The sequence below is a fragment of the Pleurodeles waltl genome, chromosome 9 (genome assembly GCF_031143425.1).
Source record: "Pleurodeles waltl isolate 20211129_DDA chromosome 9, aPleWal1.hap1.20221129, whole genome shotgun sequence".
Lineage (NCBI taxonomy): Eukaryota > Metazoa > Chordata > Amphibia > Caudata > Salamandridae > Pleurodeles > Pleurodeles waltl.
In genome coordinates, this window is record NC_090448.1 from 41,670,758 (window position 1) to 41,686,993 (window position 16,236).

Below are 16,236 nucleotides of genomic sequence, written 5' to 3' on the forward strand. Positions count from 1 at the left end.
AGAAACGTTCACACCTATGTCGAACGTACACAGCGCTCCATATTCCCTGTGCAGGCAAGCACTTCAGTACTCCACACAAAGGTAGTAAGTGCTATGTAAGGACTAAAATATAAGACCACTTGGCCTTTCAGCTAGAACGCCATGGGTCTGTAAATGTGTCACCACGTCTTCTCGACATGCCAATCCCACAAGTGTAATTATAAATGAGGACTAACTTGCTGGTTCGTTGTTTCCACGTGTATAGCATCCATTTTAGGACATCCTCATTCCTCACTCCTCATCCCTACTTCTCTTCCATCATCCCTACTTCTCATCCCTCATCCCTACTTCTCATCCATCATATATTATCCCTACTTCTCATCCATCATCCCTACTTCTCTTCCATCATCCCTACTTCTCATCCCTGCGTCTCATCCCTGCTTCTTATCCATCATCCGTACTTCTCATCCATCATCCCTGCTTCTCTTCCATCATCCTTACTTCTCTTCCATCATCCCTACTTCTCAACCATCATCCCTACTTCTCATCCATCATATATCATCCCTACTCCTCATCCATCATCCCTACTTCTCATCCATCACCCCTACTTCTCATCCATCATCCCTGCTTCTCTTCCATCATCCCTGCTTCTCATCCATCATCCCTACTCCTCATCCCTCATCCCTGCTTCTCATGCATCATACATCATCCCTACTTCTCATTCATCATACATCATCCCTACTTCTCATCCATCATCCCTACTTCTCATCCATCATCCCTACTCCTCATCCCTGCTTCTCATCCCTACTTCTCTTCCATCATCCCTACTTCTCATCCCTGCTTCTCATCCGTACTTCTCATCCATCTTTCATCATTCCTACTTCTCATGCCTCAGCCATCATCCCCACTCCTCATCCATCATCCCTACTCCTCATTCCTCATCCCTCAGTCATACCGACACATTTTCAGTTTTGTGAAACACACCTTCACACTGATTGGTTAGGAACAGCCAATCAGAGTTATGAGAGAGAGCTGCATTCTTTCAGTTCTGCTGGTTTGGGAAATGATACATGATGGATGAGAAGTAGGGATGATGGATGAGAAGTAGGGATGATGGAAGAGAAGCAGGGAGGATGGATGAGAAGTAGGGATGATGTATGATGGATGAGAAGTAGGGATGATGGATGAGAAGCAGGGTTGAGAAGTAGGGATGAGGAGTGAGGAATGAGGATGTCCTAAAATGGATGCTGTACACGTGTATTTCCATCTTTAAAAGTCCTCAGATAGCACCACCCTCTGGCTGGTGCTAGCGGGAACAGATTACTTGTGCATTCAAGTGGCATGACGTCATAGTAAAACATGTCAAATGTATAGTGGCGTCACCTCACTGACAGCATCACATCTATGCGATGCCTTTCTCTTGCAGCTAGTAAAGGCGAGTGATGGTGAGGGCTGTGTGTGGCGGGGTTCTTCTGGAAGCTTACCTGGTGTCCCCACAGGCCGGACCCCCTTCAGTCCAAGCTGTAGCTCTTCCTTGGTCTCCAGCGTCTTGAAGCGTCTGCTCTCTGAAAGAAAAACTCACATGAATGAATGAATGAATGAACGAACCGTCCGCATACATAAAATCATCCCCCAGCAATACCTGCCAGCTAGTGGAGACATTTAAGATAATAGTCCCCAGAGGTGGAGGGCAGCGGACAGGCCATGTTCAAAGACATCTGAACAAAACCCATCACACAATCACATCTCAATTTCAGGAATAAGTTGCAGACATTTCAACCACAGTCACCCTGATTACAAAGTTAGAACTTCACAAATGTCCTAAAGTGTGAAATATTTATTTAGCTTTAGTTCTCATCACTTGCTGTCCTCTTCCCTTGTCACAGACACCTGTAGCTGCTAGTTCCGAACTATTTGGTGGTGTGTAATACCAGCCTAGTGGGGCCACCAGCTGTTTGGCGCTATTTTCAAGATTTTCGGGTTCCTGTAAAAAACATGTTGTGACCTCATGTTCAGAAAACTTTATATGTATTGCTTATTTTGAGCTAATTCGAGCCCTCCTGATGCCAAATAATGAAATATACATTAAACCTTAAGAAACACTAAAAAGAATGAAAATAAATTCTAGACCCCTATCGCACTCTTAGAGGTGAGGGGAATCTCTTCTTTCCTTTCCACATGACAATCTAGGATTCAAGGCAGGCAGTTGGTTGCTTCTCTTTTCTTAAATCTAAGGCCTGGAAGAGCTTGCTCAGGGACCTGAGAGTTGTCTCATCGTTAAATCGTTTTAACAAATAAACTCAAGGTTCACATATATTCGTCTGCAGCTCCTTTTATCTTTTGTCCTGCATCTTCTTTTCAACCGTCTCTTCTTTTTATTTGTGCTGCTCATCAGAAATATACTTTGTGCAAGTACAGGTTCCTTGACTAAAGACCCCTGGATACTAGGCCCAAGTACAGCTTCCAAGCCTCAAGACCTCTGGTCACTAGGCCCCTCTATACTAGGCCCAAGTACAGGTTTCAAGCCTCAAGACCTCAGGGTACTAGGCCCAAGTACAGGTTCCAAGCCTCAAGACCTCAGGGTACTAGGCCCCTCGATACTAGCCCCAAGTAAAGATTCCACACCTCGAGACCCCTAGATCCCTGGCCTAAGTACAGGTTCCACACCTCGAGACACCTGGATACTAGCCCCAAGTACAGGTTCCAAGCCTCAAGACCTCAGGGTACTAGGCCCCTCGATACTAGCCCCAAGTAAAGGTTCCACACCTCGTGACCCCTAGATCCTAGGCCCAAGTACAGGTTCCCCACCTCAAGACCCCTGGATACTAGGCCTAAATACAGGTTCCACACCTCAAGATCCCTGGATACTAGACCAAAGTACAGGCTCCATGCTTCAGGACTCCTGGATACTAGGCCCACATACAGGTTCCATAAGACCCCTGGATACAAGGCCCAAGTACAGGTTCCATACCTCAAGACCCGTGGATACTAGGCCCCTCGATACTAGGCCCAAGTACAGGTTCCAAGCCTCAAGACCTCAGGGTGCTAGGCCCCTCGATACTAGGCCCAAGTACAGGTTCCACACCTCGAGACCCCAAGATCCTAGGCCCAAGTACAGGTTCCACACCTCAAGACCCCTGGATACTAGGCCTAAATGCAGGTTCTACGCCTCAAGATCCCTGGATACTAGGCCAAAGTACAGGCTCCATGCCTCAGGACTCCTGGATACTAGGCCCACGTACAGGTTCCATAAGACCCCTGGATACTATACCCAAGTACAGGTTCCATGCCTCGAGACCCCTGGATACTAGGCCCAAGTACAGGTTCCACGTCTCAAGATCCCTGGATACAAGGCCCAAGTACAGGTTCCATGCCTCAAGACCCCTGGATACTAGGCCCCTCGATACTAGGCCCAAGTACAGGTTCCAAGCCTCAAGACCCCAGGGTACTAGGCCCCTCGATACTAGGCCCAGGTACAGGTTCCAAGCCTCAAGACCTCAGGGTACTAGGCCCCTTGATACTAGCCCCAAGTAAAGGTTCCACACCTCGAGACCCCTAGATCCTAGGCCCAAGTACAGGTTCCACACCTCGAGACCCCTGGATACTAGGCCCAAATACAGGTTCCACGCCTCAAGATCCCTGGATACTAGGCCAAAGTACAGGCTCCTCGATACTAGGCCCAAGTACAGGTTCCATGCCTCCAGACCCCTGGATACTAGACCCAAGTAAAGGTTCCATGCCTCGAGACCGCTGGATACTAGGCCCAAGTACAGGTTCCACGTCTCAAGATCCCTGAATACTAGGCCCAAGAACAGGTTCCATGCCTCAAGACCCCTGGATACTAGGCCCAACTACAGGTTCCACGGATCAAGACACCTGGATACTAGGCCCAAGTACAGGCTCCACGTCTCAAGATCCCTGAGTACTAGGTCCAAGTACAGGTTTCACTCCTCAAGATCGTGAGTACTAAGTCCAAGTACAGGTTCCATACCTCAAGACCCCTGAATACTAGGCCCAAGTACAGGCTCCACGCCTCAAGATCGTGGATACTAGCCCCAAGTACAGGATCCAAGCCTCAAGACCTCAGGGTACTAGGCCCCTCGATACTAGCCCCAAGTAAAGGTTCCACACCTCGAGACCCCTAGATCCTAGGACCAAGTACAGGTTCCACACCTCAAGACCCCTGGATACTAGGCCCAAATACAGGTTCCACGCCTCAAGATCCCTGGATACTAGGCCAAAGTACAGGCTCCATGCCTCAGGACTCCTGGATACTAGGCCCACGTACAGGTTCCATAAGACCCCTGGATACTATACCCAAGTACAGGTTTCATGCCTCGAGACCCCCGGATACAAGGCCCAAGTACAGGTTCCACGTCTCAAGATCCCTGGATACAAGGCCCAAGTACAGGTTCCAAGCCTCAAGACCTCAGGGTACTAGGCCCCTCGATACTAGGCCCAAGTACAGGTTCCATGCCTCCAGACCCCTGGATACTAGACCCAAGTAAAGGTTCCACACCTCGAGACCACTAGATACTAGGCCCAAGTACAGGTTCCACACCTCGAGACCCCTGAATACTAGGCCCAACTACAGGTGCCAAAGGATCCCTGGATACTATACCCAAGTACAGGTTCCATGCCTCGAGACCCCTGGATACTAGGCCCAAGTACAGGTTCCACGTCTCAAGATCCCTGAATACTAGGCCCAAGTACAGGTTCCATGCCTCAAGACCCCTGGATACTAGGCCCAACTACAGGTTCCACGCATCAAGACACCTGGATACTAGGCCCAAGTACAGGCTCCACGCCTCAAGATCCCTGAGTACTAGGTCCAAGTACAGGTTTCACGCCTCAAGATCGTGAGTACTAGGCCCAAGTACAGGTTCCATACCTCAAGACCCCTGAATACTAGGCCCAAGTACAGGCTCCACGCCTCAAGATCGTGAGTGCTAGGTCCAAGTACAGGTTTCACACCTCAAGATCCCTGGATACTGGGTCCAAGTACAGGTTCCATTCCTCAAGACCCCTGAATACTAGGTCAAACAGCAGCGACTTAATTAACATAGTTAGTACAGAGGCGGAAAATCCGGAGCCACTCACAATGTAATGTAAGATGGATCTGTAGAGCGCTGCCTGCCACACGTTAGGGTATCCAGGCGCCTAAAACACACAGACAAGCACAGTTTGTTCGTAAACAAGAAATAGTTTTGGTGGGGAAAGGGATTTTTACATAATAATAAATGGACAAACAAGTCAGGATTACCTTTAATGAACACATTGAGGTATAGGTTTGGGAAGTATGTGACCTTAAGCCATGGGCAAACAAAGGGCACCATATACTGGCATGGCCAAAGGGAGCAAATGCCTCCACTAATGTTACTGGTGACAAGCCATTCTGGGAGCAGGGGCTGGCAAGCCACAGAGTATTCCTGAGAAACCTGTGCTTCTGAAATGCTTAGTGGCCTCTTCGTAGATGGTCTCAAGTTGGCAGTGCAGAAAAAGTATACCCAGTTCAGAACTGTTAGGTACCCCCGTGCTCTATTAGTCACCCAACACGTATGATGCCTGTATAATTCAAATGAATAAAAGTCAATGCTGGACTTGTGCATGAAGCAGAATTTGGCATACACGTGCTGTAAAAGTCTTGTATGGGGTAATTAACATATGTTGGTTGTGGTAGAAAAACTACCTCCCATTTTTTTGTACTTTATCGATGAACATTTTGACTGGTTGTTGTTGTTATAATGTATATTAAAGTCTATTTAGCATACACCAAAAATTAAATAGTCTCTAAGAGCTCAAATAATAGATGGGATTACACATCTCAGTGGTGCATACTGTGTCTCCTTGGAAGGGTGAAAGGCTAAGCTAGCACCTTACTATTCTAAGCAGGTCTCTGCAGGCACTCAGCCTGGGTGTCTTGCCTGCCTTTGGCTTGCATGTTTTTGCAGTGATATTAAACACATCTAGTCGTGTTGCCATTTCCACAGTCCAGCTTGAAAGCAATTCCTACATAATTCCCAGTCTAACCAATAGCCAATCTGATGCCAGACCAGAGCCCACTCTAGTCCACAATCCAGAACAGAAAACAGCCATGGTATAGCAAGGGTTAGCAGGCTGCCCAGCTCAGCCCCATTTAAATCCAAGCCCTGGCCCAATCAACAGACTTCAGAGAGCAAACTCCAAGGAGACTGTGCCCACAGCATCCTGAGAGCAAAGATCTTTCCAGCCTGAACCCAACCCAGAGTTGTATCGGGAGTCTGCCCGAGCCTACAGCTCAGCAGGGAACATTTCAGACCCACCAGCAGACCCTTACATACATCCATGAGCATCCCAGAGCCCATGCTAGAGTCCAGCTCTCATGTGCGGCAGGACGTTCCTATTGGTACATACATGTTACGTGCATGTGAGGACTGATTGTATGTAAATGATGGGTCTTGACTCTTTACAGTGTGTGTGTGTGTATGTGTGTGTGTGTGTGTGTGGTGTGTGTGTGTGTGTGTGTGTGTGTGTGGTGTGTGTGTGTGTGTGTGTGTGTGGTGTATGTGTGTGTGTGTGTGTGGTGTGTGTGTGTGTGTGTGTGTGTGGTGTGTGTGTGTGTGTATGTGTGTGTGTGTGTGGTGTGTGTGTGTGTGTGTGGTGTGTGTGTGTGTGTGGTGTGTGTGGTGTGTGGTGTGTGTGTGTGTGTGTGTGTGTGTATGTGTGTGTGTGTGTGTGGTGTGTGTGTGTGTGTGTGTGTGTGGTGTGTGTGTGTGTGTGAGAGTGAAAGGCTTTGGGCCTAGAAAACCAATCTTCTGAATGGTAATACTGACACGTATTTGCAAAATCGCCATATTGAAAGAAATCTTCCAAGCACAGGCCTGTATCTAGTATTTGGCACTGCAAAGCTATCTGTCCATGCACAGCACAAGCAGGGAAGCAAAACTGGTTACCTTTGCTCGCCTCTCGAGTATGTGGCTGACAGATGCACTGATCACATGGAAACAAGAGGCTGCACAGAAGCTTTCCCCTTCCCTCTCCATAGAAAATCATTTGAAGGAAAGTATTAGGAGAACTGGGGATTAGGAGGGACAGACACCTATCCAACTGCAGGCCTGACAGCTTTCTGAGCTATGTGAAGGCAGTTACATGGCTTGGCATACATTAGCTAGGGAGATTACTAACAGCTCACCCCATACAATAAACTTGAGGCAGATAGCATGTATACAGAGATATTGAGTAGAGATTAGTCTAATCCATTAGTGGAAGTGGGGATGTGTGATGTAAAATGTTTTTTTTTTCTTCTAATATTCATTTTATTATATGTAATGACTGCTGAGATGACTGTAATTATTACCATCATTCAGATATGTAAGATTGCTGATAGTACATGATAAACAATCTACAGTTGTTAAATACCAACAACTGTGTGTGTCTACTGTTTCTGGGAATCGGGTGAGCACCTTGCATATGTAAAATATCCTTGCAGCCAAGAGTTTCTCTGGCAGGGTTGTCTGACTCATAACACTGAATCTGGATGTGCCTGTCTTGCCTTAGATAAGAGTGAGAAAACCCTTGTCAGTTCTTCTTTTCTCTGAAGTGAGTATGACATTAATTATACCCTTGAAGCCGAGGAGATCTAACTGGGTGTGTAGTGCTCGTCCTGAGAGTATTACAAGCAGCGGGGGCTCGTCCGCTAAGGTGGAGGAGCGTTGCCCCACTGCATTAAGTAAAAGGAAAAATAAAACGGTATTAACGAAATGCTATTATCATTTTATTTTTCATTGCGAGCCAGGTTAGGGCGGAACTGAAGGAGGAGGGGTATGTGCACCATAAGTGCGGGAACTGAAGGAGGAGGGGTATGTGCACCATAAGTGCGCATGTCTGTTTGGCCGGCCAAACAGACATGCTCACTTTGCATTTCTCCACCTGGCTGTATTGCATGGTGGGAGGAGAAAGGGCACAGGGTCCCACTCCCTGTGTGAGCACCGAACTAGGCCGCTCACACCAGTCACAACGCTGCTGTCATGGTGGTAACAGCAATGCCGTGATTGGCTGAGGAGAGTCTGGAGGCTGTGTGCTGCCAGGAAGAGGACGAGGACGGAGGAGAGACAAAGGGGTCTCCCAAAGGAGAAGGTGTTTTTTTTTTATTTTCTTCTTTTTTTTTAACTCCTTCCGCCCCGCCACCCTGTTCAGTGGCAGCCACCACTGATTACAAGACTGCCTAGCAGCAATTCTAGACCTTGTCTCCCTATGCTTCACTTTCTATATCTGTCAACATTGTGTACTTAGAAACAAGCTAAATACCTGTGTTTAAAGCTGTCCAAATAACCACACTTTTAGTGACAATGTCTAACATGTCTGTATTTTCATTGCTGGTAACACTCATCTATATGTTGTCAGTGAGTAATGAAAATTGGAGTGGAGTGCTGGAATTAGTCATCGGCCAATAATGATCAAGATAGGAAACTATTGCACCCCCTGAGTATCTTACTCAGGAATACACTAGATTTTCACAACTGGCATCATTACCAAGGGGACGTTTGAAAATACTTCATTTTCAAAAGTCTTCCCTTACATGTGCGTGGGAGCCCACGTCTAACTAAGCTGCCATTGGTCTTTGGCACGATCAACCCCACCGCCTCCCCCTCCGAGTTCAAATATTATCCTCTATGGAACAAGCGATCCATGGCCAAATGCCCTTACTAGAAAGAGGGCAAAATCAAGCATTACATGTGCCTCTTCACCAGTGACTGAGGAGCTTTCTGCCTCTGTTAATCCTACTGGATCTGTTGCTGAAACTAACCCTTGATGGACCAGACTTTTGTTTTTACCTCAACTTCCTTATATTGTCCACCTGATGGCTGGGATGCCTAGAGCTCTCCATAGCTCAAGCTACTCTTGGTGTGTTCCTCCCCCAGGAGCCCGCATTCATGTTAAAGGCCCCTCTAAAGTTAATGAAATTGCTATTTATGATTTGTTGATTTTGAAGGTTTGTTTATGCCTTTCACGACCATTGGTTGTGCATAAAAGTTATTGAGATCAGCTTTGCTGTGTTTGTGACTGCCCATCTGTCTTCTGCACTCTTTCTACACTCAGTGATGCTGCTTGATGGCTATGGCCTGATCCATATTTTAGTTTATTAAAAGGAAACAAAGAGGGTGCTTTCTAGGAGGAAGAAATTGCTCCAGAGCCGTTTCTTTTGCCAGGTGGCCTTTCCTCTATCTCAGAATGAGCCTCCACTGAAAACCGGTGCAGCAAGGACGGCAGGGGCCCTGATGCAAGCAAGCAGAATCCACTGCCCCAACACCCGTTTGGGTCCTGAAATGCAAACATAACTCGGGTGCCAAATGCCAATCCGACTAGTGCCACTACACTTACAGAAACAACTAATAGATACGCCTAAACTACTCTAATCTTAAATTCAGAAAAGAACAGACAGACTAAAGGGGTTGTCGAATCGGCTACTCAACTGGCGCCTTTAGAATGGGCCATTCCAGTGAAAACTTTAGATCTGAAAGGACTCAAATGGGACAGTGCTCAAACGGGACAGTCCTCAACTGGGGCAGGCTGGTGCGGTCTTAGGTTCAGAGAGGGTGAGTGGACTACAGTGGTCTAGTACAAGTTTTAATTTTCTGGCTACTTCTTTTCACTCTTTTCAGCAGCTGATTATAGTTGTGACAACAACTGGATAGTGCTTGTTGAATAGCGGTATGCAAACGCTTCACTTTCCCTGATTACCCACTAGTGCACCACATGACAGCACAAAGTCAGATATCTCACAAGGTATTATTCGGGGCTGGCTACGTTTTTATTAGGTCTGGATCGATAGTGCCGCAGTCGCCAGACCTTATGTGATCAAAACCTAAATAAGAGCTTTCAGAAGTACTACAGAGAGGGACTTTGGGTCCGCCCACATGTTGGTGCAGTACATCTTTGGGGCTGATTTAGGAAAAGTGGCGCTGCAACCAGTTTAGCGCCACTTTCCTTGCGCCCCTGACCGAAACCCTACCGCCACTATGTGCGCACCGTATTTAAAATAGTGTCAGAGTACATAGGGGCCCATTGTATTCAATGGCTTGCCCCCTTTTAACACCTGCTCTAAGCAGGCATTAAAAGTGCAGAAAAGTGCAGAAAAAGAATGGCGCAAGGAAATTTCCTTGTGCCATTTTTTCAGCCCCCCCTAATGGGGTAACACCCCCTTTGCATACATTATGCCTGACGCAGGCATAATGTAGCGCAAAGGGTTACAAAGTTAACCCCACAAGTGGCATGCATTGTGCCACTTTGTAAATATGACACAGCGTTTTTGACCATCTAACGCCAAATTGGTATAAAAAAATGACACTAATGTGTCGTTACGATGGCGCTAGGGGCTCTTAAATGAGCCCCTTTGGTTGCGGCAACAATGCAAGTCTTTCCGATGGGTCCAGTCTATGCATCGGTGGTGATGCAGAGGTTCTGCTTGGGTTTGCACTGCGCAGAAGAGATGCGTTGGTTCTGCTGGAAACACGGACTGGCAGAGCATCTTGGGCCCACTTCCAATGGTCCAGGGCTAGGGTGGCACCACTTGGCAGGGCAGACTCACAGATGGCAGAGTCCAAATGCAGATGCACTATTGTCGGAAACCTGTTATGTTCCTGAGGCTTCCGATAAGGAGGCCAGCCAACTAGTCCCTGGGGTCATTCTGGGTTCTGGGTTTAAGAGATGCAGGTCTTGTCCTTCTCACCCAGGCAAGAGGGCAGAAGGCAGCAGGTCAGCACAGCAAAGCAGGGGTCTAGCAGAGTGCAGTCCAGCAGAGTGGCAGTCCTTCAGCAGCACAGCAGTCCTTCTTCATGGCAAAGTATCCAATTATACTCAAGTGGTGGTGTTTGAAGTCAATCTTTTTACACTGGTGCCCTGTAAGCTCCTATACAGTGGCTCTGAAGTGCTAGGAATTTCCTGCCTCCCATGCCCTGTCTCCAAGCTGGCTTGAGTGACAATGCAGGGTTGTTAGGCCCTCTTTGCGTAGACAGGACACATCCTATTCAGGTGTAAGTAAGGCTGAGTCTAGCTCCTCCCTCCCATCCTGCCAGTGATGGCCCATCTAATCACACCTAAGCTCCCATTGTGTGTGGCCGTCTGAGAGGACTGCTAACTACACCCAGTCATGTGACCAGAGACAGGCTGCAGGCACCGAATCGCTGAGGCAGGAAAATGCCAACTTTCAAAAAATGGCATTTTCAGAATTGTAATTTAAAATCCGACATTACCATAAATTAGGATTTTAAATTAGGATTCCAGAGACACCAAACATATCAATTACCTCTTGCTATTTGGAAATTACACTTTAAAATTGTAATAAGGCAACTCCAATGTTATCCTATTGGAGAGATAGGCCTTGCAGTAGTGAAAAACACATTTAAGAGTTTTTCACTACCAGAACATGTAAAATGTAAAAGTACACATTCTACTTTTTAAATACATTGCATCCTGCCCTCTAAGCTAGCCAGGGCCTTCTCTAGGGGTGACATATGTGTATTAAAAAGGAAGGTCTGAGTCTGGCAAAACATTTATTTTGCCAGGTATATCTGGCAGATTGTTACTGCACACACAAGCTCTGCAATGGCAGGCCTGAGACATGTTTAAAGGGCTACTTAAATGGGTGGCACAATCAGTGCTGCAGACCTACCAGAGGCATTTAATGTACAAGCCCTGGGTAAAGTGCCACTTTACTGGGGACCTATAGGTAAATTAAATATTCCAATCAGACCTATGCCAATATTACTATGTGTAGAGGAGAGAGCACAAGCACTTTAGCCCTGGTTAGCAGTGGTAAAGTGTGCAGCATATACCAGCAAAATTGAGGTAAGAAAAAGTGGAGAAGGAAGGCAAAAGGTCAGGGAAAGACCATGCTAATGCTGACAAGTCTAAAACTTACTACCCCTTAAAGCTACATATCCTTGAACTCTAAAAAACCCTTACTACCCCTTAACACTATCCTTCCAACACTATCCTTCCCTGAACCCTAAAAACCTGATAATGCTTCCCATCCCTAAACCCTAAAAAACCTTAACTACCACTTATGGCTACCCTTCCATGAAACGTAAACACCTCTTACTACTCCTTAACACTGCTCATCCCTGAACAGTAAAGCTCCTTACTACTTTTTAAGGCTACCCTGCCCTGAACCGTGAAAAACTTTACTACCTAGTAAAGCTACCCATCCCATAACCCCAGAAACCCCTTTAACACTACCTTTATTTTAACTCTACAAACCCCTTAATGCTATCCATCTTTGAACCCTGCAAACCCTGACCACTCCTTAATGCTACCTTTCTTGAACCCTAAACAACCCATATTACGCCATAACGCTACCCTTTCCTGAACCCTAAAAACTACTTACTACCATTTAACATTACTCTTCCATAAACCCCAAACACCTTATCACCTCCAAACATTACCCATTCCTAAACTTTAACAAACACCTACTACCCCTTAACGTTACCCTTCAGTAAACCCTAAAAACCTTTACTACCCCTTTATGCTACCCATCCCTGAACTCTAAAAACACCTTACCACCCCTCAAATATATCCATCTCTGAACCCTAAAAATCCCTTACTATCCGTTAACACTGTCCTTGCCTGCACTCTAAGAATTCCAAATGACCTCGCAATGCCTTCTCTGAAACCTTAAACAACCCTTAATACTCCCTTATTTCTACCTTTTCCTGCACCCAAAAACCTCCTAAATGCTACTGTTTCTTGAACCCTACTATCCCTTAACTGTCCATTAAGGCTACCCATCCATGAACCTTAACAATTTCTAACTACACCTTAGTGCAACCCTTCCTTACGCCCTAACAAACCCCTTACTATTCATTCATTCTATCCTTCTCTGAATCCTATAGACTCCTTACTACTCTTTAAAACTACCCCTCCCTAAACTAGAAAAACTCCTTTCTACTCCTTAAAGCTACCCTTCCCCGAACCCTCATAAAGCTTACAACCTATTAATGCTACCCTACCCTGAGCTCTAAAAACCCCTTCATACTTCCCTTCGCGGAACCCTCCAAACTCCTTACTATCCCTCACTGCTACTCATAGTTGAACCCTGAAACCCTAACTACCATTACTGCTGTTTCTTAAACCCTAAAGGCCCATTGCAACCCTTTAACACTACACATCCCTGGACACTTAAAATCCTTACTTCCCCCTTAATCCTACCCTTCCCTCAACTCTAAACCCCGCTTCCTACCCCTTAAAGCTACCCTTCCCTGAACATTAAAAACTCTATCCATCCCTGAACCCTAAACAAATACCCTTACTTCACCTTAACGTTACCTTTTCCTGAACCTTACAAACTCTTTAAAATATGCATAGAGTGGGTGTTGGTTTTTGGTTCCACCCAGTGAAGTATTCCTCTCTCACCTAATGCTATTCTATGGTAATGCATCATTCCAACTTCTAGGGAATGCACAAGGGATTATTCTAAATCTGAAAATAAAATCAACTATGCTGTTTTTCAGATTCAGTTCTTTTTTATCCTATATATACTCCACACACAAAATAGTACTGTTTGCTACTTTTTACCAGCTGTGTCAAAACCAGTAGCACAGCATTTATTATGATAAACAACATTTGTGCATAAATGCATTTCTTTACATTTCTTGGTTCATTAAAGCCAGACCTGTCCACTTTGCTAAATGCTTGTTAGTATAAGCATCTGATCTGGTATAGTTCAGTGGTCTCAAGACCATTAGTTCTGGCACTCGACAACAGACAATAGCCAATGCTATAATGTTGTATCTTCACAGCTAAGTCAAAGACAAGCCTAATCTATAGATAGCAGTCCCTAACTCAACCACATCATCTCAATGAACACAGTCAACAGGCATTTCAACTCAAACAAATGTGATGAGCATTCCATGGAACTTTACCTCAACATTCCAAACCCCTGGTATCAAAACCCATAGTAGCCACCACATATAGAATACTGCATGCTTTTCTTGTTTAAATAAACAAAAAGAAAACAACTAACAAAAAATAACATCAATAAGAATATATATATATATATATATATATATATGCATATATATATATATACCTATATATATATATATATATATATATATATATATATATATATATATATATATAAACATCTCCTAAGATATTAGAAACCAGATCACTGTTAACGACTACAGTTACACATTTATTTATATATATAGATAGAAACAACTCCTAAGGTATTAGAAACCAGATCACTGTTAACGACTACAGTTACACATTTATTCTATATATATAGAAACAACTCCTAAGGTATTAGAAACCAGATCACTGTTAACAACTATGATTACACATTTATCTATATCTAAGAGGTAGAAATTTGACATGTGAACTTGAATAGTCACCAGACACCAGAATTTTAGGAATATGAATGAGCCGGCACACCTGAGTTTGGAGCAGTATCTTCTTGATCATCTTTATTATGAAACTCTTGCCACTCCAGTCTGACTCCTCTCGCCACATTCCAACAATGCCGACCATCCACTCTTACAGCATTGCCACATACTCTGTCCACCACAACTGGTTTGCCAAACTTGTTTCCACATTTCCTCACGACGTTGGTTCTTTAAACAAACCACATCCGCCACCTTCAATGTTCCCATCTTCAAAATCCTGCCACGTTGAACAATGGCCTCGCTTGCCCCACCTTGCAAGCCATGTAGTCACTGGTTTGAGACCTTTCAGAAGTTCAAAAAAGTGACCTTATTGGAAGAATGTGGCTTGGTGCAATAAAACCGTAACATGGTTCTTACAGCATTAGGACAAGACATCTGTTTTATACCCTCCCCCCATTAGATCTAGTCCCCAAAGACTGTTCATATACTCACCTAAACCATATGTCTATGGATAATACAGGGAACGTTTAAGGTGTCAACCACCATCAGAGTCAAGAAATAATTTAACTTCCCTACTCACAAACTGTACCCCATTATCAGATGCCAGAATCTTGGGGAATCCTTCAAGTACAAAGATATTCCTCAGAAAAACCACTGCAATCTTCAAGTTAGGTTTAGAATTAAAATTAACTCAGGCCAGATGCTGTACTAATAAATTAATACCAGTATAGACCGGGACTGAGCAAATAAATCATTGAACGGGCCAACCAGATCGATTCCCACCTTCTCACACAGTCTTGTATGTAGTTCTTCCCATAGCTTGCACAAATAACAGAACTTTGGACTAATTGGTCAATATCTTTGTCCACCATGGCTGCCAGTATGCTGTGTGTACTCTGTGCTTGGTGAGAGTACTACCCAAGTGACTCGCATCAGCTTCAACTTCAGTTGTCAAGGCAGCAGGAATCTGTCATCATGTATGACCAAACCATCCTCCACAGTCAATTTCTCAGCTATTCTAACATAGGATTGCACATCTTCACAAGCATTCGTTTCTTTAAGGCAACCATTTTTGTTTCAACATTTCATCGCCTCACACCATTCCTGCTCAGAACATGCACTAATTAACTGTTCATAAATCGCTGTAACAAAACAATTCTGAAGATCATCATCAATATCCTGTTCCAAAAACTCACTTTCCTCCTGCAATCTTTATTAGGAAACTGTTTGGGCACTCCTACCCCCAGGAATATAAACTATATCAAACTGGTACTGAAGTAACTCTGTAACTTAACAACAGTTCATACACCATAAGGTTCTTCACTCTCTCTCCTCTCAATATAAGAACCAATGGCTTTTTGTCAGTTTGAAGGACAAAGCTTGTTACCCATATATAACAATGACACATTTAAATGGCCTACCAACAAATCAAACAATCTTCCTCTAATATTGAGAAGTGTAACTCTGCATCCTTCAAAACCTGTGAAGCGAATCCAGTAGAAAATTCATCTTTTAATTTCTTCTGCATCAAAACTGCACCAAGACCCACTTTGGTTGCATCTTCAGTGATACACCACTGTACAATGAGATCAAATGGTTTGAAAGCTTGAGTGCTAATTAACGTAGACTCAATCCACTCAAAAGCTCCCTGACAACTCTGGTCCCACATGAAAGGTGCTTATTCTTAAGTAAGTTGTGGCATGGTTTAGCATGGGTGGCTTAATCCTAAATGAACCAAGAATAAAACTCACACATGCCTGCCAAAGTTTTGAGTCCACTTTTATCAGTGGGACAACAGACATTCAATGTGGCCTTAACAAGAGCAAGGTGAGTTTCAATACCATATTTAGAAACAACATGCCCTAGATATTCTACACAATTTCTCAAGCACTCA

At 44.8% G+C, this 16,236-nt stretch overlaps 1 protein-coding gene across 1 annotated transcript in view; it reads right to left on the reverse strand.

Annotated features, from left to right (window-relative positions):
* The window catches only part of LOC138258915 (fibrinogen-like protein 1), a 98,568-nt gene that overhangs the window by 34,727 nt on the left and 47,605 nt on the right, over window positions 1–16,236 (reverse strand). The window contains exon 2 of the mRNA XM_069206238.1: window positions 1,464–1,544. Coding sequence (XP_069062339.1) covers window positions 1,464–1,544 — 81 coding nt within the window. The remainder of the gene's footprint in view (window positions 1–1,463; window positions 1,545–16,236) is intronic.